This window comes from Pseudopodoces humilis, chromosome 10, assembly GCF_049639895.1.
Source record: "Pseudopodoces humilis isolate 2021_Gansu_Grassland_sample_001 chromosome 10, ASM4963989v1, whole genome shotgun sequence".
In the NCBI taxonomy this organism is placed as follows: Eukaryota; Metazoa; Chordata; class Aves; order Passeriformes; family Paridae; genus Pseudopodoces; species Pseudopodoces humilis.
The window spans coordinates 26154764-26179923 of record NC_142209.1 but is presented as its reverse complement, the minus strand read 5'-3'; the positions used below and the strand labels follow the sequence as shown (position 1 = coordinate 26179923).

The 25160-nt window shown below is 39.2% G+C and overlaps 1 protein-coding gene across 2 annotated transcripts in view; it reads right to left on the bottom strand.

The window, feature by feature from the left end:
* The window catches only part of ZFYVE9 (zinc finger FYVE-type containing 9), a 57892-nt gene that overhangs the window by 15083 nt on the left and 17649 nt on the right, over positions 1-25160 (bottom strand). For both annotated transcript variants that reach the window (XM_005521156.3, XM_014250751.2), the window contains exons 3-10: positions 22790-22894; positions 19948-22010; positions 13443-13542; positions 9677-9853; positions 9180-9343; positions 8312-8435; positions 7031-7153; positions 5733-5888 (exon numbers count right to left, since the gene is read on the bottom strand). In XM_005521156.3, the coding sequence (XP_005521213.1) occupies positions 5733-5888; positions 7031-7153; positions 8312-8435; positions 9180-9343; positions 9677-9853; positions 13443-13542; positions 19948-22010; positions 22790-22859 (2977 nt within the window). In that variant the 5' untranslated portion in view covers positions 22860-22894. The remainder of the gene's footprint in view (positions 1-5732; positions 5889-7030; positions 7154-8311; positions 8436-9179; positions 9344-9676; positions 9854-13442; positions 13543-19947; positions 22011-22789; positions 22895-25160) is intronic.

The window sequence follows — 25160 nt, the reverse complement described above, 5'->3', positions numbered from 1 at the left end:
GAGACTGCTAAGTAGGAGTTTCTGCTCTTTCTCCACCACCTCCTAACAGAGTGTTTGTATCTGAACTCAAGGAGATGTGCACGTCTCCATCTGCTCATCCACTGGACACTGCCTGGAGAGTTTCTTCCTTTTTACACACATGATACACACACAGACAAATGCTGGGTTTTAAGTAAGTAAAAATATGAATCACAGAAGTGATACTTTGACATCCTCAGCAATACAAGTTACAATAATACAGCTATTCCAGACCTCTCTCTGGGGATGTGACCATGCTGCTTTGCATGCTCCCAGACCACCTTGGCACAATCATCACTCAGTACTGTCCTTCACATGACTTGGGCCCTCCAGCTTTACATATAGTGACTGGCAGGTCTGTAAGCAAAAGGCTCCTTTTATACTCCAACTAACAAATAAGCTCAGGGGTTTCCTTATTTTCCAATTTTCAGGCCCCCTTTGTGGATTTTTATTTTTTTTCTGTACTCACAAATGCTGCACAAAGTAATTTATTAGGTTCCATGTTAGAAAGTGACAACTTTGGCAGCCCAGCATCGCATAGCAGGGTGAGGCTCATGCAGAGCCTGCCACTGTCCTGCAAAGCCAGATACACACAGGCCAAAGCTGATCACCCAGATCAAATCCCAGACCTCTTGGAGTGGCTACAACTTCTCAGCTGAGCATACTTGATGAAAAGTAGCTACTGGTCAAGCTACCATGAATAACAGAGCCACATCAAATGTCAGCTGCTGAGAATCCCTGCCCATGTGCAAATGCAGCTCTGTCAGCTGTGTTGGGACACTAATGCCTGCTCAGTGAAACACCAATGCACCAACGTGGGCATCCTGCTAGTGAGTGCAAACCAGTGTATCCACTGGTGTTCATGAGAAAGATTTTCACTTATCTAAAATAGCTGCTGGCACTCGTTTGCTTTTGCAGTTCCCACCTACCCTCACTAATCGCCTCTTCTTCATTTTTACTTCCTTTTCCCCTTCCCATCTGTTCTTACCCAAATACAGCTACAGGCCTGATAATAAAGTTACTTGGTGAGGTTCTCAGTTCCAACAATATGACCACAATAATCCTTTTTACCCTTCAAGTCTATGACGTGTATGAACTTCCAACCTGCACTGAATTCTGCCCCGTTTTCTGTGTATTTTCTGTGTGAAGAGGCCAAGCAGAGTGCAGCTGTACAATCCCGCACAGATCTGAGATGTGTGGCACTGCCCACTGGAATGACAAAGCAATCAGACATTTCCACTTGAGACTGGTGCCAAGTGCTGCAGCAGAAGGGGATGACTACTTATTTTTTCCGTTTTAGGAGATGGAGTTTCATCAGCTCACACGCCTGGGATGCCTTAATAAGAATTTTTCAGCCAACGGAAACGTGGAAAAAACCCTTAGAGTGGAATGTGCAACTCAGCTGTTCAGCCCTTTCCTTCCATAAGCCACAGAATCATAAATTACTCCTTCTGACACAAGCAGCTTGCACAGTGCAAGCTCCAAGAGGCTGCCACCACTTTAAGAGGACAAATTACTGGGATTAGGTAGCTGTGCTGCAATTCATTATTTATAACAGTTTAAGAGCCTGGATGTGGACAGCTTGGGAAGAAGCAAGTGTTTTCCTACACACTTCTTTAGTGCCCTTTTCAGTCAGCACAACCAAGTCAAAAAGCTTCTTTGGGCTTGTCCCTCAAAAACTTCTGCCCTGACCAGGGGTTGTCAGTCTTTCCTGCCCTGTCTCTGAAGGTGATTCCAAGCCAAAGCCCCACTGAGAAGTTGCTATTCCCAGCCTGACATTGTCAAATCCAACCCACTGCACCATTACACATTTTAAGCACAGAACTGTTTCAGAGGCTTGTAGAGAAAGTGTAGGCGTCAGAAAAACCTTCAAAAATAACTATCCTTTGCAAAAGCATGTAATTTAATTTAAAACATATCACAACTTCCTTTCTAATGAGGCAATCTCAGAGTGAGCAGAAAGGTGCCTTTCCATATATTAAGTTCCAGCACCTGACATCAGACAACTGACATTATTTAGGAAGTGCTTTAAGTGTGCATGATTCATCTAAAGCAGTTCTGCAGGAGGTCAGTACTTATTCTCTTCTCAATTATACTGGTTTATCCTTGACTTTAAATCTTAAGCACCTCTACAAAGTCTCCAGAAAAAAAAAGATGCTTTTATCCATGGTGTTTTGAATTCTTCACTTATATATCCTTCCATGATGAACAATGTGCTTTGTATAGCAGTTTGGCAATTCCTTCTGGCCTCAAAATAGTCTTTACCAGGAAAGGTAGATGGGAAAATAAAGAGATACCTGTATTTATTTATGGCCCTCAATGTGTGTTGAAGCCAGTTAGGTACTTTTACCAAAAAACAGTGAGGTTAAATTCTTAGTGTATGCTTCCTGGTTTTTGGTTAATGCCAGGTCAAAAACGGGTAATGGCATCCAGACTCAGGCCAGGCATTTATTTGTGGCTTGGGGAAGTCCATCCAGCCTCATTCCACTGCCATCTGGAACAGCCAGGAACTGCCATGTACCAAACTCTGCTGGCAGCCTGAAAACCCCAGCAACCCAGTCCTGCAGCAGAAGATGCAAAGCAATATTTACCTGTGAACAATCTTGCCAGATGAATTTTTTTCAAGAGCAAATGAGCACATTTCCTTTGGAAAAGGAACACAAGCCAAATCACTCCAAGACCAACAGAGTCATAGAACAGCCAAGACCATGAATGTACCTTGATGCCCCAACACATCTGTATCAGATGCCAACACTGAGAAAAACCTCATCAGCTCCATATTCAAAGTTCTGGCTGTGGGCAGCATCTCTTTTTTGAAACACATCAGAAAGTAATTTGGAAAGAACTTACTCCCATTGCCAAGGGCCATAATGCTTCACTTACTATCAGTGAGAGCAGCAGCTGCCAACATCCAAAACTCTCAGGCTACTCTGTGGCAGTATTCCTAACATCACTCACACACCTCATATGAAGTTTGATTTTTGTCTCCACCTTTCCACAGACCAGTTGCAGGGATGTATTCCTTGGTTAATCTGTTCTCTGTTCAGAACTTCTACATGGGCTTCTTTAGAGATTGACTATTAACTACCACCATATTTAATTAAAACCATGCTGGGTAAAAAAATGCACCAGCTGTGTCAGGGGTAGACTGACCCTCACAAGGAATACCCCCAAAAACCACAAAGCCATTTCAGGCAGTTGCCACATTTACATTTGCACTACAAAAGTAACAGTAGCTTTTATTGTCTTCCAGCACAGAGCTGATGTACTAGGGCATCTCTGGCAGCACTACATTAACACATCCAACTGCCTCAAAGTACCCATTCAGAGGGACAGAAGTTCTCATTTTCCCATTCACTGCCAGGCTTATGGCCAACAGACAAGGATAATCACGGGATTACTACTACAGCAGGGCAACTACTACAACCACAACAGAAATCATTAGCTTCCAATTTCAAAACAAGAAAAGCAACACAGCAGGGAGCTTGATGACAGAGGGGCCAGAGAAAAAGTGATGAAAAGTGAGCAGCAACAAATACTTGCCTTAACTGACTTTATTTTTTTATAATTCGCATGCATATAGCCTGTAGTGAAAAATGCCATTTTTCCTTCAAAATCTCTCTGCTGCCACCCTACCAGAGCCAGCCTGCAAACAACACCCAGCACAGAGGGCAGGACTCTGCCTCCAGAACAAGTTATCCCTTCAGGAAAGCAGAAACATCTGGGAAGAGGCACAAGTACATACAAGTACTTTGTGCTTCTAGGCCTGAGCACAAAATTCAAACTCCTAAATTCATGTGACTCATGAAAAAATAATTTGCTATGGATTGGGCTTTAATCAAACAAACAAAAAAGGGATGCTGTGTTTTTCCGCTGAAAACAAGAAATCTAAAATCACTTCAAAGCAAAATCGACAAAAGTAATTCTTGTTTCCATTCCAATAAAAAGTACTGTACATGTCTTTTTCTTTTATTACTGTTTTTAAGAAAACTTATACTAAAGGAAATAAATAAAAAACATCCACATAATTTATTTCAGTTTCTTGATACAGAATATATTTAAGCCAAAGTATTATATACTGAAAAATGGAATGGTGAGGCAGGCTGTTAAATTGTCTCTAAATTCTACTGGGAATTCTTGTTTGCTCTCAATGTCTAAATCATCTCATTGCCAGGAGAGGTGCAGTACCTTTGAAATGAACAGCCTGGCAAGCACGGCTCCACCTACAAGAGCAGAACTGCTAACCACTTCCAAGGGACTACAGACACCAAACTGAAACCCCTACAGCATCACCTCCTCTCTGCCTGAATAATGTTTAAAGCAGCCAAGTTACAAACATGCTAACAGATCCTTCTGCCTCTCAAACAACGCGTGTCTTGGAAAGAAAAAAAGGATGGATATTGAGAGAGCATTCCAAAGTGCTTTGGGAGTTTATTAAGGTGCACTATTCTACAAAACCTGCAGGCATTACACAGTAACTGAAGGTGTCTGTCTACTCATCCTTCATGTCTGAAATACAACACACAGCAGATCCTACAAAAAGAAAACACACAGTGGAATTCTTCAACAGCAACATTTGGTTTCTGATTAAGAATTGTACAATAGTAAGCAGCTCTTTGCACCAGTGGAATTGTAGGATATCAAATTACTACCACTAGAGTACTAAAAAAAGAATTCCAAATACATTATGTAGGAGTTATAAATTATGTATTTCTGTAGTGTAATTATACAAAACTTCATAGCAATGTACACACCAAGCTGGATTTATATCTGCAATATACATATATACACATTTATATACACATGCTTGCCATTTTTCATATCTATCTCCCTCTGAATAACATCATTATAAGACAAAGAAAATGAACTGAGGTTTACAACAGTAGTTGTTTGCCATCCACACAAGATCCATTATGACATGAGATAATAATACATTCTGAACCTGGCAACCTCTCTGGACAAGCTGACCTTTGTTGTGCGAAGATATTTTAGGAAACAAATATCTTTCATTATTTTATTAAAGTACTGGATTCAATCACTCCAAAGGCATTATGAATGATAAGCAGAACCTCTTGTAAATGTATTTTCAGCACATAAGCTTAATGTGATCCAATTTTTCCTCTGGAAAACAAGCTTTATTTTCTGATCAGTGGAACCAAATACTTGCATTTTTCCTTATGCAAAGATTTTTGAATTCTAAGGTCCAACAATAATACCTAGAAGTGGAAGCTTATTTACTTAGCAAATGTAAAATGTGCAATGATTTATATAAAAATCTTGCAATCAAGATACAAAAATTCAAAATTCAGGGATGATTTCTGAAATGCTGTACACTTCATTCTGGGCACACATACACATATTATTTTAAAATACAAACAGGATCTGCATAATGTAGGAATACACACAGGCATTATGAGAATAAAATTCTGAACTAACTTGTCTGGAGATATTGAACATACTATCCACAAGATTTCTCAACATTTTCTTTCTGGATGGAAGATCTTTGGAGCAGTTCCCCAGGTTACCAGCATTTTATTTGGTAAGATCACTAGAGCACTGGATACTGACAACCAACAATACATCCCCCTGTCAACTTTGATCATTATTCTCTTTTATATTTTTTTTATACAAAAAGAGGCATTTGCTGTGACAAAAACGTATCTGACCCTATATGATCATCTATTCAAAGCATTTTTAGCAGAGAGCTTTCCTACCTGCTAAGGCATCCCGGTAAAGTTGCACAAAATGGTTAAAGATATCCTTAGGCAAACATTTCTCATCAGGCAAACACTGCAGGAGAATGACAATCTCTGACTGCCCCACGGCGTGCATCCCCTTCGTGGTGAAACACCAGCACTTCCTGTTCACATCTGCACGGATGGAAATGTGCATCAGCGGAGCAGAATTGCAAAAAGTATGCCTAAATTTCACTGCAGGAAGACAGCTCTTGCAAGGATCAGTTTTACAGCACATATTGTTGTGTTATCTGTCACACAGACAAATTACGTCCTACATCTGTTACCGTGAGGGCAAGCACATCCAAAACAAGAGCAGCTCAATAATTCCCAGTTTACAGCTAAGGAAGAGCCAGAGTATTACAGCTCCCAGTCAGATCTTGGGATTAACACCACAGAGCAGACTTTTAGCAGTTTCTATATTCAAATGAAAGGACAGGATTTAAATGTGAATGAAGGAGCCAGGGAACAGGCCAGGCTGCTGGCTGTGTGTACCACTATCCTGACTGCCAAAACAATTTCCAACAGTGACAGCTCTCTCAATATGGAGAGCTGGATGTCAGGTGTCTCCATGAGACCTCACTGTGTTTTTCTGCTTCACAGGGATGTTAATAACGACACATGCTCTGAGCTTCATTTCTTGAGAATACTAAGGTGTTGAATTAAAACCTGTGTCTATAATATATTACCTTTTCATACATATGTAACACATTTTACTGCAATCTAGGAGATGCTGCAAGGTTTATAAACAATTTTTTTAATGCAAAAAACTGTCCTTCCCAATTTCTCCATCATGTTCCTATCCAGCAGAAATCAGCTGAGTCTGCTTCCCCACTCCTTCCTCAGCACAGGTACACAGAGGCACAGGACAGAAAGGGACAGAAAAGGTGCACAGGGGAATGGAACCTCTGCAGTATTATGAGATCCCATCTGCTTTTTCCAGAATGGGATGACAGGGGAATAAGCAAAGCAACCAAAGGAAAATGGGTGATAAAATACCCTGCCCTACTAAGTTCTACAGGGGACATTGATCTCCAAACATGAGACTGGAGCCTCTATCAATCCAGTTTATATTTTCTACACAAAATTATCTGTTTTTATACCTAAATCACCAGAAAAGGGCTTTTTGCTACTTAATATGGCTCGGTACAAAATTTTCAACCTGTACACATTTTCAGAGACTATCCTACCTAATAAAAATGCTGCTGTTCCTACTAATAATCTAGATAACATTTCTCCTCTCATAAACTAGAACTTATTTAATAATAAACACTTACAATTTACTATTTTTACCATGGACAGCAAATTAGCATTTAAAACAAATACTAGAGGGTCAGGGCCACCATCCTCCAGCTGCTGCATGACAGAGATCTGAGAAGGTCTCTCTTCCACAGCATAGTCTACAAAAGAAACAAACACAATGAAATCCATAAATTACTGGTGCAGACTCCACATTATAATCAGATAACCCCAATTCTAATTCTTTTTACTGTTTTGACCTTTTAAGCAAACACTTATTTAAGTATTGCTGGTTTGATTGTTTCCTAGGCTGGTATTTTCAAACTTCAACATTTATGTTGAAGAATTTATGAGATAGCCTCTGTATACCCTTTAGAAAGGTGCAGCTTGTTTCAGGAAAATAACTATTTTTCAGTATCAACTAGAGGAGAAAACTGAAATCAGGTTGAGAAATGTGTCACAATGTCAACTGAAATCCCAAATGACAAAGAAGTTAGGAATTGTTACTTAAATCGCAGTAAGGCAGAAGGGCATCAGTCCTGGAGTACCATGAACAACTAACACAGGATGGAACAGATCTGTTTTGAAATTAAATGCTGCTCACATTTTGGTTTTGGCACTATACTGAAATAAAAGTTAATAATGTTACTTCCAGCTTAACATTAGAAATGCACCACGTCAGCAAAATATCTAATAGGAACAACCAAAAAAGAGAAAGTAAGTTCATTCCAGGAATGTATTAAAGGATGTCATGAATTAGACTGTGGAAAGCAATTTTACATAAACAAATACACATTTCTAATATTTTAAAAATTAGTTTTTAATTTTCTGAAGCTTCCTCCATTTGGATCCTCTATAAGGGGACATCACAATGACTAAAAGCTGCACTGTGGGCCAAGATGTGCAATAGTTTTGTTGAATACAGTGCTTGGGAATGCCTCAGACAGAGCCCATGATCCAACAGAATTTCAGGGAAGGGAAGCATGAATATTCATAAGGCTAATTAAAACCTATCTCTGTGTGAAACATTCCCCACAGTCCGATTAGTGAAGAAATTAGCAGGTTTCTGAACTGCAGTTAATTTTTTGCTTCGTGTTTTACTTGTTACAGGAGTTTCATTGCAAGGTGGGGCTCTTCCTGGATGCAAATAGGGACCAACTGTGCAAAGGAGTGGCCCAATATTTACTCACAAGTGCTTACTGAGAATTCCTTCAAATACTCAGCACACTGCCAGTATCTTATTTTTAAAATAAACACAGTAGCCATTAGGTTATTGCACCTGGTAAGCATAAAAGCTGGCTGCCAATTTATACCCTCACCTCCTTTTACTCCAGTGGAGATGAGAATTGGAGGAAGACCATCTTCAGGAATCAGATTCATTGCGCTGCCAACAGGACTGCCAACCTGAGTTATATTTCCCGAGAATACAGAGGCATTATCAGTCTACAAGAAACAAACAACAAGGAAGGACAACATTAAAACAGTAATAATGATAAAAATGTAAGAGCTAGCTGGCTAAATTATTATAGATATAGGTGAAGGAGTCTGTGTCTGCTGGAGAAACAGAAGCACCAATTAATCTGGCTCTGTAACAATAGATGATCATGTGATGACTCCTGTATGTGAATTACTGCTAGAAAATCTGCTTAGAGGCTGCACCTTTCTTCTCTAGCACCACACATACCCATTTCTTCACAAAACCTTAATGCACCTATACCCATTTGAACTTTTTGTAGTGTCTCAGTTCCACTTACATGGGGTATGGTGGACTCAACATTGTTAGATTTTATTTGCACTTTCCTGCATACATCATTTTGTGACAGAGTATTCTTCTGATCCACACCACAATAATCTTATTGTTTCAAACTCCTTACTGACCACAATTCACCTTTTTTTAAGCATCTGTTACACAAATATCCTTCACACACCAGCTGTACAGCCAAACAGTTGGAAGCCACACAGACAACAAACATTCTTAGTGATCTGCCCCAAAAATCTTCATTTTTAAAAATATGGTTGTTTCACCACTCTGTAAACATTTAAATAAGGACAACACTTGCTATGCAACATACTAAGACAAGCCTGAACACATTTTGTATACCAGTCTCACTGCAGTCACCACAGCAACTCATACACCGCTCATGACCAAGGCAAATGCAGGATTTTGAGGGCCAAACATTCCCTTACTTCTGCTGATAAAGTGTTGTTGGGCTTTGATGGATCATGAGACACTGCTAAGGTTCCTGTGGAAGTTGTCCCAGCCACTGTCAGCTTTGCTGCATCAGCAACTTCTCCATTGGGTAAAATCCCATCAGCAAACCAAACACGCCTTTGTTCTCTAGGCTGAGCCACTGGAGAGAATGTAAGAAAACAGTGTTTAACATCTCACAGCAACACTGGCTAGAAAACTGGAAAATCTGAGTATAAAACAGAAAAATGGAAAAAATAAATATAAAAATGTGGACTGGAAGGAACTTAAGACATCACCTAGTGCATCCCCTATGGCAGCATCACGTACAGACACAATCACTGAGAACAGTTTACATGTCCTGAAAAACCTGATGTCCCTGCAGAGGGCAGGAATAGCACAACTGGCATTAGCCATTATTTGAAAGAATGAAGTGCAGATATTCTTTCCAAATTCTTACTACAGGTAAACTGAAAGAAAAAGGAAGTGCTCCTACCTTCTGCTCCAGGATGCTTTAGAACTCCCACAGGTACCATGACAGTGGGAGGCGGAGAGCTCAGGGCACCCGAGGCCTGAGCCTGCTGCAAAGGAGGGATAGTAGAACAGTATTCAGCGGGATTGTTAGGGTTAGGGCTCTGGCTTGAGGCACTCATCATGTTCTCCCAGGCTTGAGCTAAAGCAAACAAAGAACAAGAGCCATGAACACAGAGGAAGGTATCTGACAGTCCAAAACACTACGTTAAGTTCTCAGCTGCTGTCAGTATGGACCCTGCACCTCCCAAAGAGCATTCCCTTCATGTAACAGCCCAGGAGACTGCAATTAAGCAAGAAAAGCACAAGGAGAAACTGCACTGGCCCCATGCAACAAGTCCATAGAGAAGTATTTTCTGAAAATGATTACAATACATTTGACTTGAGTGATGCTTAGCTCCTCATGCTTCATTTTGTTTCTTCTTCAAAGATTTAATTGAAAACAGTCCATGTGTACATAAATATATATATATATATATATCACAATGTATGGAGAAATAAACATTCCTACTACAAATGTTTCATAACACACAGAATACTTGAACAGATTTAGCTTTCATTTATGATAAAAAGCACCCTGCATTTCTTTGTGTCCAGGGCAGTTGTGTACAGACCAACAACTTTTATTCTTAAATGTAAAAAAACCTTTATGTTATTAATTTAGAAGGTATGACTTGAGCCTTAACTGGCCAAAAAATAACACATCAATCTTCCTTGTCAACAAAATCTATCACAGGAAAATCTCCTCTGGTGAGTAAACCAGACTATCTCCACAGTGCCACTTCTTTTTGACCTCTAAGGGAGGCTTGTACCAAGATGCCAGAAAATTCTTATGTGTGCTTGCATCCACGACCATATTAGTGTGTTACAAATAAATGCATTATTTGAGTCAGGCATAAATATCATGGCACCTGAGCTCTCAGAGCATGTACATCCTTGGGTTCCTTCAGCTGCAAATTGCTAGAAAACCAAGGTGGAAATAACAAGATTAAAAAAAAAAAAAAAAAAACAACAAAAAAACCAAACAGAACTCAACAGAACATAAACCCTCCTGCTTCCTCCAATTGACCTGCAAAACCAATAGTGAGATGCTTGTCAAAGAAAAAGGTATTGGCATTCCAGTTGAGAAAATTACTTGAACCGAAGCACTTTTTAAACAGTAATCCTGTACCTTTTATAGTAAAAGTCCTGAAAGGACAGATTATTAAAAAAGCACAAAGATACATGTCCAGGGCTCCTTTATTAGAAAAGTAAAAGAGCAGTCTTAAAGCTTTCTTTAAATGGAGCAAAGTGCCAAGTCAGCATATCCACTGACTGAAAATACACTAAAAATAGCACTGGAAATTGATGAAACACACAACCTGGCCCTGGAAACATGCCAGAAAACACACAACCCTCCCCTCACACCCAGTCAAACACAAACCAGGTACTGAGCAATCAAATGAAATTATAACCACTTTTACAGTTCCTACCCCCGCTTCCAGGACTATGCAAAGATTAATGTTTAACCTGCTGCACTGACAGGGACAAAAGCCCCAAAACCTGCACTGACAAAGAAACTGGAAGGATCAGGAGGGATGGGATACAGTCAGGCTACAGGTTAAGTAACCAGTAACCCAGAGCATCACCATGAAGCACTGCAGGCAGGGACAGGGACAGAGGGAGACAGGGCAAGCACAGCACTGGCCCTGGAGAGAACCAGGCACTGTTGCCACTGTTTTCTGCCATTAATGTACATCTGCCCTGGCCACAGGACAGAGAGACTTTCAAATGAAATTATAATAATGTGATCAGTTTTATTATGTCTTTTTAAAATAACACTTTGGTTTCAACCAAACTATTTTCAGATTCTTCCCTTCCCCCAGATGAAAATTAATCCTACTCACCACCACAGAGCCAGCTGTCTTTTGCTAAGTGTATTTGTAATTCCTTGTTCTTGAATGAACACCTTGAAATGTTTTCATTTCTCCATCCCAAAATGTAAGAATTTAGAAACCCTTCAGCATCCTTACTGGGACTCGTTTTTCATTTCTAGATATTATAACTTAAAATTTCCTGTCACCTTACACATTTGGCCTAGAGTAAGAATTATTAATAATTAAGACCTAGCACTGCACACCAATTAATGTTTAATATTTTTGAAACATTTCATCTTTTTGAATTTTTTTCTGAGAAAATTATACTCCTGTTTAGTAACAGATACTGTCTACTAATTTTATACTCTCATCTCAAGACTAAGCACTCAGTTACTTTCAACCAAACCTGACCCAGTGCTCAACTTCTTTGGAAAAAAAATAAAGCTATGACCTTAAGTTTAGTGTTTTAGTTTAGATGGTCAACAAAGAGATCTTTCTGAAAACAGCCCAAATAATCCACTATGCAGTAATACATAAAGATACTGCCAAAATTACTTTGTGTGATGCTGACACAAACCACAATTTTCCTAATCCTTGGTAGAATCTTTGCTAAAAGTCTCCAAAGTTTAGCTAAACAATTGCAGCAACGGAGATTCCACAATAAACCATCCTGATAATTACTGAACAGTTATCCTAACAGTTAAAAGTTTGCATTTAGAGCCTGAATTTGTCTGACTTCTCATTCTACCTTTTACATGTTAGAATGCACCTGTCAGACTTTCCTCTACCACTGAATTCAATTCTGGCATCAAGTTTCAGTAATCTAGATATATATTTATACCCCAGGACCAAGACACCCATTCACCTTCCCACTAATAAGCCAAAATGCCTGGAATCTCTCATGATGAGACAGGTTATCTCATGATTTAAGCACTCACATAGGTCCTCTCTCAACCTAATCCAATTTCTCTGCCTTCTCAATTCAAGACAGAAAAACTGAACATTGACTCTTCCAGCAGCAGCTGTCTCAGTGTCATGGGCACAACTCAGCTGGACAAATCATCACCCACAGGTAACTGCCAGTGTGGGAAGTTCTGGAGATTTTCACAAGCCTCAAGAGAGTTCTCTGTGTTTGCCCATATTTATAACAGAGCTCTAAAGTGTTACTATAATAAAGAACAACACACAAAATACATTCCACAGCCCACTGGTCAAAACTAGAGTCTTTCCTTACACCAAGCAGAGGTGATAGAACTTCCTATCAGTTCTACATATTAACTTCAGAACTACTTGTGACCTCTCTCCTGTGTCCCATGTTCTCACCAGGCTTTTAGCCACAGCACCACCCTGGGTTTGACACTCTCCAGGGATGTGTTAAAGTAACAATCTAAGCTCAGCTGTGCACATTTGTGGACCTGTATTTAGACAAGACTCCTACTCTAGCACCAATGAGTTAAGAAGAGGAGCTGATTAACTTGTGGATAAATACTACTTTCCCAACCTCATATAGTGCATAATCTAGAACAGGCACAACTGCATTACTGTACTCTTTGGCAATTCCATCTAAATGTGTAGCAGGTTATCTACTCAGGCAACAAAGGATACAGAGCACACTTCTGAAGCAGCAGCAAAAGACCCCCAACAATCACAATTTTTGCAATCCTGGTAGAGCACTCCCAAATGAAAGCTTTCAAGCTCACTGCAACCTTACCAGTTTTTCTACTCTTCACAGAGATTCCACACCAGCCTCTCAAGCAACTTTACTGTTTCAGAATACTTACCAATACAAATGAAGTATTTTGATATTTTTCTTTTTAAATGCCCTCATTTAAAAAGAAAGTGAAGTGCCACATCTCGGGTTCCCTCCCCACTCACCATTCATCAGCACTGAGTGGCAGATCACACACACTCTGGCTTCCTTTCGGTCCATGTACAGCAGCTTGCACTTCAGGCTACAGCACGCGGCACAAAACACCTGGAACACAGGGGAAACTGCTCAGGGGTGTGCACAGACATGGGACAAACTTAAGGATCTGGACAACTGAGTGCCTGCAAAGCTCTTGAAAAGCAAAATATAGAGGTAAAAAACCCAGTATTTTCCCATTATGATGGTTTGGCATTTAGGGAAGAAAAGCAGAAAACACCAAAGTTAAGGTTCTGAGAGAGGCTGCTGGAGGCTGCTGGGAGTTTCTTCTCCGCTTGAGACCTGGCCAATAGCTGGCCAATTCTGAGAACTGACACTGTTGTTCACCATAGAGAACTGAGATCAACCCTGTGAATACCACCTTTTAAACCTAAGCCCGGGAGCTTCTCGTTCTGTTTCTGGATTTGAAAGGTAACAGGAGCCGGGCTCCAGCGGCTCCTGGGCAGGGGACAGGGACTGAGAGGTTTTCCCAGTCCCAGGCGGGTCCGGGCTCTCCCGTGGCCCAGCGCTGGGCTGGGGCGGGCCACGGCCGCTCGCCCCACGGCCCACACTGACGGCCGCAGGCTGAAAAAAACCGAGTCCGCCGCTTCTCCAGCCCTGCCGAGCTGAAATCCGACACCATGAATACCCAGCCGCGGCTTGAGCCACATTTTAACCCTTTTACTACCCAGATGAGACCTGCAGATTTAATCCTTTTTCCAGAGAGAGGAAAGCGACAGTGATTCACATGTAAAGAGACATGTAAAGAGACATCAAAGTCAGTGAAAGAAGGAATCAAGCCTCAGATGAGAAGAGAATGAGAAGATGCTTTAATCAGCCAAAATACTCTTTTGTTAAGGCCGTGGAGATGGACAGTAATGTTCTGAAAAACTCATTTAATTCATTACAGAGTATTTGGGGGGGCATGAAGTATTTAAAAGTGTAGATCTGAGAAAAGGTATCCATTGATGAAGCTGAGCAGATGGAGTAGTTGTGATCCCATGAAATGCTGGAACAGAGAGAGAGAAGTGAGAGCTGATGAAGACCCTTGGCCCCAGGGAGGAAAAGAGAAAACCTCTATTCCCAGAGACGATCACAGAGACAGAAGAAGAGAACCTTTGCCTTTGAATAACTCATCCTTAAAATGACATCCCTTGAGTTCATGGCCCATGAACACACCTCAGAGTGGTGTGAAATGGGAGGAGGGCCTGATGGCAGAGTTTTACAGATGGCTGGCATCAGGGGAATGAAAAGCCATGAGAAAACTTTTCTTATGGAGAACTTTCCATGAAATAACAAAAGAGGACTCCTTTCTCTACAAAGACTGATGAAAAGACGATTGCAAAGTTGGGACTGCTTTAACCACTAAGTTTTGTCTCTATGTTGTTAGTTGAAGAAGGAAAAGGTTGGATGGTGGGGAGGAAGGGTTTCAGGAGGCTTTATTCTGGTTTCTTATTCTTGTAGTTCTATTAATAAACTTTCTTTATTCATTTTAAGTTTTGAGCCTGTTTTGCCCTTCTCCTAATCCATATCTCACAGCAAGAGATGAGTAAGTTTCATGGTGATTTTTAGCTAGTGTTTTAAAACCACCCCACTCATTAAAGCCACAGTGACCAATACCTAGGCAGGGTGCCTGTACTACTTACCCTGATAATTATTTTGTGGAACACATAAATGCATTTTGTCCTGATACTGCACTGTATTATTTGGCATAAATGACAGTGGGGGTAATAAATATCTACCACATTACAACTGCTCAGAGAATTAATAAATATCTACCACATTACAATTGCTCAGAGAATTAACAACTTGGGAATTAACTTCAGTCTTAGAAAAAGCATGAGTACTTCCTAGGATTAAATAAGAATTCAATGCACAAGTATTACATATATATAAGGGACTGCTATGGCACAGATGAATTCAAACTTAATTAACTCTTTGCAGCAGCACAATTCATCTACATGGAATTGGACATTAGAAGGAATTTTTTGGACGTCAGGAGGAATTTCTTCACAGAAGGGGTGATTAAACATTGGAATGGGCTGCCCATAGAAGTGCTGGAGTCACTGTCCCTGGAGGTGTTTAAGGAAAGACTGGATGTGTCACTCAATGCCATGGTCTGGTTGATAGGGTGGTGATCAGTCATAGGCTGGACTTGGTCTCAAGAGGTTTTTTCCAACCTAAATAATTCTGTGATTCTATATTAGCAACTCCAACTGTTTAATCTCTTCATATCTAGCAAGCTGTTCCTGGGTTGATGAGGAACAGTGATTATCAAAATGTTTTAATTGTTTAACATATAAACCAAGACATTTAAGAAAGCTGAATGACATTAGTACTGCAAGAAAATCTTGCTCCATTTCTATAAAAAACCTCATTTTGACATGAATACAAACACCACAGCATCACAACAGTAGGGAGAATGCAAGAACTGCATTGTGTGCACCCTAGCTGCAAAAGGGGCTGGGGCAAAGCCCAAGGAGCACAAAGTACTGTGGAGATGCAGCTGTAGGTGCTGCTTCTTCTGCCCTGAACCAGCTCTAAAAACTCCCCAGTCCTGGGCAGGACAGCTTGTTCCTCCAGATAAGCAGAACCATGAAACATGAGTGTGGCTTGTGCACCAAAACACACTTGCATGCAGATATTATCCTACAATAGGTAACTGCCTTCTCAAAATCCTGCAGTACATATACCCTAATGATTTCTTATTTGTTTTAAATAATTATATTGCATTTATTTAAAAAGAAAAAACAAAACTAAACAGTAGTTCCTCAGGGTTATTTTTCAGGTGATGTGAAGATACTGATGAACATCCATTTCCTGCAGAAAGGTAATGTCACATTCAGGAGATCTAGAAACAGCAGCAGCTGCCTAACAAATGAGTTCAGATATCAAGAGAGAATTTCAAAATTTAATTATGGGTGGATATTATCTCTGCAATTCCCTATGCATTATTATGATCTATAACACTTTTTAAATTAAAAAAAATATTCCACCACTCCAGCAGTATTATTTCTGTAATATAAACAAGAAGCTACAAAGGATTCTTATATATAAATATGTTTAAGCCTAATTAAATTTCAACCAAGTTAAAGATCACACCAAATTATGACTACTTTGCAGCCTGTTACTTGCAGGTTTTTAGTGGCAACTGTTTAAATAAGCAAATACAGGTTCTGAACTCAACATGAGAGTTGAAAATCAAATGTGCAGAAAGCTCAGCCTTGTCTCATTAGAACCAGACTTAATGTTTTCTAATTATGAGAACTCAAACATTTCAAAAACAAAATATAATTAAGCATACACTAGAATTTTAATGCAAAAATAAAATCCACCCTTTCACATCTGTGAAAACCTTTAAAAAAGCAAAGTAAATATACTTGAAAAATCTGATTTCTGCATGCACATCACAACCCAATTTACAAGTATTCTAGGGAATATTAATACAGCATCACAGTGTATTTTAGAGACATTTGACATCATTTCAGTTCTCTGGGAAAAACTTCCAGTCAAAAGTTCATTCAGTATTGAACATGGAAAAATCAATGTCATCAACCATAAATGGAGGCCCAACACAAATTAATATCTAATTTAGGACCATTTTTCAAACAACACATTGTGCATTCATGAAAGCTCCCAAATGCAATGATTTAAATATTACAAGAGAAAACAGAAGCAATGACAGAATATCCCCACCTCCTTTCTCAGGCTGCATCAGCCTTGAGCAGCAGTAAAGCAGAGAATGCAATCCAGCACAACTGACAAGTCAGACTTGTTATTAACAATCACCAAGTCATTATCTCAGTACATCATGCTATAAAAAAACAACAGAGCAGTGTCAAAGCAATTTTTTATGTTACGAGGGTTTTCAGGTTCACTAGGAGTTGTTAAAGCATTAGTTGCTAGGGGAATTGCTGATTTTTTTTTTTTTAATATTTTAGTGGAAAAATATAGTTTTGGTTGTCAATAAAAAAGATTGCATAAAAATTTTCTGGTTTTCCTATCAAGGGTGATAATTTCATCTGACAACAGAAAGTACATAATACATAACATATAATTTATAAATGTGTTCACACACATTCACTGGGTTCTTAATTTTACCTCAAAATTTACTGGAAGTGTATTCATTTCTATCAATCCAAATGGTTCATATCATCCATTAACTCTGCAATTATTATTCTCAAATTAAAAACCCTGACAGACTTCCCAGTTGCCACTCAACTATTTTTAAATGCAGTGTTTAATCCCAAATGAAACAGATACATTCACCCCTACAAAAATGATTTGTCATGATGTTAATAAAGCTTAAAAGGAAACTGTTGTGCTAAAGCTTGTGTTCAAAATATTTAATCCCATGGCTTCCTTTAGAAACAAATAACTGAAAGAGCTCAAGATGTTGTCTCCCCAGTTCTTTTAGTGAGATTCAGACATTTAACAGTGGAAGCATCCCTGTGGTTCAGTAGTTACCTACACCATGCATGGTTCACAGGACTTGCTCTGGGGCTGGGGCTGGTGACCAGAAAGCAGGAGCAGACAGCTGAGAACTGGGATTTCTCAAGCCACTGCAGCCACATTCATCAGAGCTTGTCTGTCAAAGCTTTGGTCTCTCTCTGCCCAGAATCTTTACAGGAATTAAGGCTGTAAAGCAATTTGCAGTATGTGCTAAGTATTACTTGACTTACAATGAACCTTAGCATTTATTAACGAGTCCTTTCTGCCACATCTTTTGGTTGCACCTCTGCAAATTTGGTCCAGACAAACATTTGCTAACAGAAGTTTCTAAAAACAATCCATTCTAAGTCTACTGAGTCAGTTTGTCTACTGAACAGAGGGATTTTTTTATTTTATCCATTTCCCACATATAATCAAAAAACCCCACTGGCACTGGTGGTTCTTCTCAAGGTTTGTCAGAAGAATGTAAAAAGAAAAAACACAAAGAAATTTTGGGCCTTGTTCCATCATTGCATGCTTTATCCATTTACAGATACTTTAATTTTCTGCATTTGTGCAATTCAGGGTTTCAGTCATTATAGAGAACCAATTAAATCCAAGCAATAAACTTGTTTAAAACACAAAAGTAAGTAGAAAATTTTACTGCACATGAAAATTGAAGTCATATTTGTTCAACTGGAAAAAAAAAAATACCTAAATAACAGTATAAGTTAAACATCAAAGCTAAAATAATGGACAGTTCTTTAACTTCCGTGACTTACAGATTCTCCTTAACTGCCATGAGAAGAATGAGGCCCCTGAAATAACCCAAAAGCACTTTATGTGAGTACACTGAAGGCAGGCATGTGCTTTATGTGATGCTCATTGATCACCTGTGGTTATTGGCTCCACATCAGGACTTCCACTGCAGCCAAGCTGCAACAGGATGGGCAGAACCAACTGGAAGTCCTGGAGCAGTGCACAAGGAATGTCTGCTTAGCTTTTAGAAGTGTCCTGGGAAAGACTGCCCAGCACTTCTCCAGTGAGAGACTGAGTGCTGTGCATTCTGGTTCCTAAAGGGACGAATGGGACATGTGTTCCATCTCACAGGAGCAAGCCTTGGGGTTCTGCTGGGCTGCTTCCAGAACCAGCTGGCATAATGGCTGAACCAAATCTTTGTTCTAGTTCTCATTGGTTTTAGTATTCCTTTTTACAATATTCATTAATACCTAATTGAGAACAGTGTTAGTTAACTGCTTTTGAATTATCATTTATTTTTTCCCTGAGTTCCTACTTATGTCACTGACATGTATTTCAGTAAAAGATATTTGGAAATACTTTAAAAGTTAATAATTTACAATAAACTCATCACATAAGAATCTGAGTTCACCTAGATGACATACATAAAATTTTAAAACACCCTCAACAGTTAAGTATTTCTTACACAAGAAAAAGTGATATAGAAATTATGCTTTAATTGTCTTCATTATGACATTTCTCACCATGTGGATATACACCAAGTTACAGTTAACCAATTTTTTTTTTTCCCCAGGAGCAAATGTTTAAAAACATGTTAGCACTATTTAAAATAATATAAGCAATATGAGAATAGCAAAGAAGACTGAGAAGAACTGAGCTGATCAGCCATGTAAACCAGCAGGAATGCCAGCAAACCAACAGCCCACTCCCAATGCACAAGTTTGTTTCAGTAACTTTAATGGGATTATTGATGCAGTAATTTCTGTAAAGCAGTTTCCTGCACTTAGTCATTTTATAAGAGCTCTGACATAAACCCAAGGGTGATGATCACTGCAATCAACAAATACAACTGCTCATTTAGACTAAGAACAATTAGTTATTCTTTATTGTCACCCTAAATAGATCACAGCTCAGAAATTCCCATTTCTGCTTCACTCAGACACAGCTTTTTAGGAAGAGATGCCACAGGTAACTATATCCAGTAGCTTAGCAAGCCCTCTGATGCGATGTTATGCAGTATCAGGGAAAAAAGGGTGCTTTGAACTTACTCACAGAAGATGAACTTACCTTCCCACAGGCTCTGCAATGGTGCCTTCTTTTGGTGAATGTAAATCTGGCCTCACATTTCATACAGTTTGGTGCTTGAGAATCTGGAACCCACACTGGAGCAACCTCACCCAAAGTTGTAAAAGGCTTTCTGGCTGGAGCTCCAAACTGACCAGCTCTGAGATCATTATCTGGACTATCTGGGGCTGCTGCAAGGCACGAACTATTAGAGACTCCAGATTCATACTCGTCCAAATGTTCCTCATTAGAACCAGTACCAGAGGCATTTGAAGATGTTTCACCAGGAAACATGTCTGCTGTATCCCCTAACTGTGTCTTACCAAAGACATTTTTGTTTTTACTATTACCTCCACAATTTGGGGGAATAACATCATTTTGTAAGTGGTCCGACAATGGCTTCGGAATCTGCAGTTTCAGATTTGTGGGCTGCTTAGGTCTTGCACCACCAAAAGGAACACTGATATATTGCAGGTTAGTCACTGGTTTTGGTGAAGTCTGCCCTTGCATGGATGAAACCTGACTACAAAGATTATGCAAATAATTTTTCTTTATGTGGTCACCAGTGCTGTTTAAAATAAGACCACTCCCTTCTGTGGTCTCATTTCCTCTCTGTTCATAAACATTAGTGTAACATTCTGACTTGCTCTCCTCAATCTCCTTTTCCTCTGTTACCGAGTCTTCCTTGGAGGGTAAAGTCTTTGGAACATGAGCAACATCTGGGTTCTGCATTCCATAGGAATCACAACCATTAGACAGAGAGCTTGCTGCTGATGTAGCCATCACATCAGAGAGCCTGGACACTCCAAGCTCATCTGTATCAGACCCTTTTAAGTCTATACCTGCCTCCAGTACCACATTTTCATCTTCTCTGCTATTCCCACATGCATCATCAGGCTGTTTGGTCTGCAAAAGTCTTTCATTCTCTCCTAGAGTTTGCTTGTTATTCATCTCATTCAACTTTGTCAGCTCCCAATTAGTCATCTCCTGAGATTCAGGGTAACATTCTGCCATGCTGTGCAATTCCGTTGTGCCGAGATTTTTATCACATTCAATGACTTCGCTTTCAGTGGCACTAACATCCTCTGCAACACATTCCTTGTAATTGCCACTTCCAGCCACGTTAGGTTGACAGGTTTCGGTGAGCCCAGATAGCCTAGACTGCAACTGCTCAGTTGTTTCCTGTTCTACAATTAAGCTCCCACCACTGGAACCAGAAGAGTTTTTAGCTTCTAGATCTGTTCTCTGAGGAATGGCTTTACTAGTGAAATTTTCAACTGACGCACAGTTTTCTTGCATTTTAGCAGTACCATCAGCTGGTCTCTGCAAGAGAGTCACTGCATTGATCCCTGCAGTTGTAGCTTCTGAAAACAGCAAATCTTTACTCATATTAAAATCCTCCTTTAATCGAGAGGAGGGGCATGCAGCGGTCAGGCTTTCAGATGAAGCATTAATCAAATTACTTACAGAGTCATCTTCAGTGCACAGCCTGTTTACTTGCTTTTCTGTATCAATATCCTTTTCTGTGGATCCATTTACAGTAACGCTAAACTGGTCACTCTGTCGGTTTTCATTATCCAGTGTAAAGCTAATAGAGTCCATTAGGGACTGACTGTTGTAATTTGTACAATCCACCACATCACCACTTTGTAGTGTTCTTCTGTCACAGTTGTGCATGACTGCCACCACTAGCACACTTTTCTCCTCTGGCAAGCAAGCTGTATTTCCACATTTCTTTTCTCCTGCTTCCACAGAGTTACACTGATCATCCCGATTACTATTTCTTTTAATCAACTGATCATCTGCTGCTGCCTGATCATCAATCCACATGACTGGGGTCTCTGGGCTTATGCTAAAATCCTTTCCATTAGCACAGTGATCTCCTCTTCCTGTTGGTGTAGTCACTGAGTGGGACAAGGAGAAAGACTTCAATCTCTGCTGACATTCATTAGGAGTTGTAGCTTCGTTCACGTTGGCCACAGTTGAGTTGAATGACAGGCGACGAGAAGGCGGATCTAGAATCTGATTCCACTTTGCACCCAGCAGAGTAGGTGAAACAGCGGCATCTAAAAAAGGGTTTAAACAAGAAAACTTACTGTCATATTAAAGCTATAGGTTCTATTAATCCTGCTGCATTAGAATGTCCCAAATAGAAATGCAGAAGTGTTCACATACAGGCACAAAAATGAAGCTTACCTGCCATAACCAACATCCTTGGTTAACCATCAGTAGTGTAATTCCACAATGTTTTTGGAACTCAAGAAGTTTAGAGCTACCCCAATTAGTATCAGGTTCAATTTGCAAAAGCAACTTTAAAGTATTGATTAATATATTTCAGACAGCTAGAAGTGCCTAGAAAGATTCTCACCCTCATAAAATGAACAGTTCAACTTCCTTGACAGCAAAGAATTACCAATTAGACTAAGCAAAAAAAATTTAGTGCTTTGAACATGATAACCTTCATTATATGATTTATGTGACCTAATAAAACATTTCTGCAAAAGAGACTTTAAATAAGTTTTTCTTGATTTGTTTAAAATAAATGATTTAAATATTGCTACTGAGATTAAGCTTCATAAAACCTTTCTTTAAAAACATAAAAGCACATTTGCTTTTAAAAGAGTAAGAAATTTTACAAAGGTAAACAAGATGAATGAAAGCAGAAGAGAATGCTACTAAGAAATGCTGAAGACATACCATGCAAAATTAACAGATGTGTTCTGTAATTCTGAGATTAATTTGCAACTCAGACCCACAAAGGGTATCACAGATCTCCCCCTCTTCTATACAGTTCTCTGTAGAAGACATCTGATGTGCCTTTACAATCCTGTTCAAAATGACTCACCTTCGTTTTGCTCAAATTCATCTAAAACCTTATCAAGGTTATATGCCTCTGCTTGGAAATAGTTCTCCATTTGTCAGGGAACAACCACCAGATCCTTGTCTAAACCTGCCAGAGAACAAATTACAATCAGATGCTTAACCTTCAGTTGCAGTGTTCCATTACATATTGTCCTGATTTAAGGGGAAAATCAAATTTTTGTAAATCAAATTTTACATACATTACAGACATAAATCAAAAGTATTTTCCAGGAATAAAAACTGTGTGCTTAAACTTGCTTCATTCAGATTAACAACCTCCCCAAACTTGCTTTGGATTTTATTACTTCCAGTCTCACATTAATGTGTCTGGCCATCAGGATCACCACAATGCTGAGCCAAACTGCTGTGACTCCAGTCTAAAGGAAAAAAAACAGTCTAGAGAACCAGAAAGGCCAACCAAAAAATCTGAAGACCTGACTTTCAGATCTGTGCTATTACCAATTAGTTCATGTGGCTTTGAACAAGGAGTTTAAACTCCCTGTGCTTCTGATTTTTTAATGTACGGCAGGCTAGCAGTACTCTGTGTCAGTCCTCATTTCGCTCGAGATGCTTCAAAGATTCATACTTGTAAAAGTTGTTAAGGCACTTAATGGGTGTTACTTGAATTGTGCTGTCTCTTAAAATGTCTACTTTAATAATTCCTGTTTGCCTGAAAGGCAGCCACTGGAAATCTAGCAAAATGCACAGAAGTAAATAGTCTCATCAAGAGAAAATGTTCTCAGGGTAGAAAATAAGATGACAAGAGAGAAATGAGGGGAAAAAAAAGCCATACCAAAGCCAGAAACCCAACTCTGAATCATTACATAACTATCTTCACATAATAAGTAATATTTTGCCCTACCAGCAGTAACATGGACTCCTCACTACCACAGTCTTGTAGCAACAAGACAGCCCGATTAATTTTTTCCAAATATTCACTACCAACAGACATTTTCAGTAGAAAATGTGTGCCATAACCTATAAACCAGAGAGACCTTGATTTGATCTCTTCTCTGAAAATCATCCAAAACTGCCTTATTCTCTTCAGAGTTGACTTTCACTGTTGTGAAACAAGGCAACAGAGGAGGAGAGGGTGAGAACCTTGTTTTGCAGCATGAAGCAGTGTTAGACCTGACGGCTCAGTTAAAAACCTACTTTTTTTTCCACCAGAGACACAACACATTAGAGGAAGTTTCCAAATTAAAACAATACCATTTTCCCCAAGTATCTGGATTTGAGGAAAACATCAATCATCTTTATTTCCATTACTACAACTTTTTCTATTTATGAATTTACAAATTATAAATATTTACAGTACAACAGTTTTGTATTTATTATGGGCAACAACTGCAGTTATGTTATTGACAGGAAAAAGACTGCATTAAAATATTACAAAATGCAGAGTTCAAGTTCTCAAGGTCAACTTAAAATCTGATACATGGTTGTTTTAAAAGATGATCATGATACAACATAAATACACTGCTATTTAATATAATTAGACTAAGGCATGTGTTAAAGATACACACAGAAGTTAGTTTTAAAGAAAATTAATCTAAAAGTAACTTAGAATTGCAATAAGCATCAACAGAAAAAAGACCATTTGCAAAATAATTCCAAGATAAACTAGACTTGTCATCCGACATACTCCTAGATTTATTCTCTGTTCTGGGATTTTAGATTAACTCCTCCTGCAAGGAAAATAGATGATTTGCAGTATCATTTACTGTGCACAGATCATAACATAAGCAATGAAAAGCTACCCACCCTGATCACCAGCTGCATTTCAGGAGTCTCAAAAAGTTGGACTGCTTTGTACAAAATACCAGGTGATTTCACATGCATTTATAATGTATTTAATTTACATTATAATGGTAACATTGCTCCTAGCAAACAACTGATGAAGACATATATAATTATTCCTAGGCAAAGTTCTGCTACTAGGGTCAATGATGCAAAGAGTATTTGTCAAGTGAGGCACTGCAAGACAGAAAAATGTCATAAAAAATTTTTGTGCTCATGAGTTCCAACTGAAGAGAGAAAAGACCTTTTATACCACTATTGTTATTTCACTCACTGATGTACCAGGATATATGGAGAGCCCTTTATTTTTAAACTAACAGTCACTAAGCTGACAGCCACTCTAAATGAGATCTCATTGTCTGTTGCAGCAGGTATTTCTCAGAAAAGGTCAGCTGCAAATCTTCAGGTCTAACATCTAAAATTATTATTATTATATAAAAGAACACAACAACCCCTCAAGCTTTTCTGCAAGTTTCTGCCAAGGGCAAAACACACTGCCAAATCCACAGAAAGTCCTTAATGTCCTCTCCTCTGTCTGACAGTAAAGGAGGATG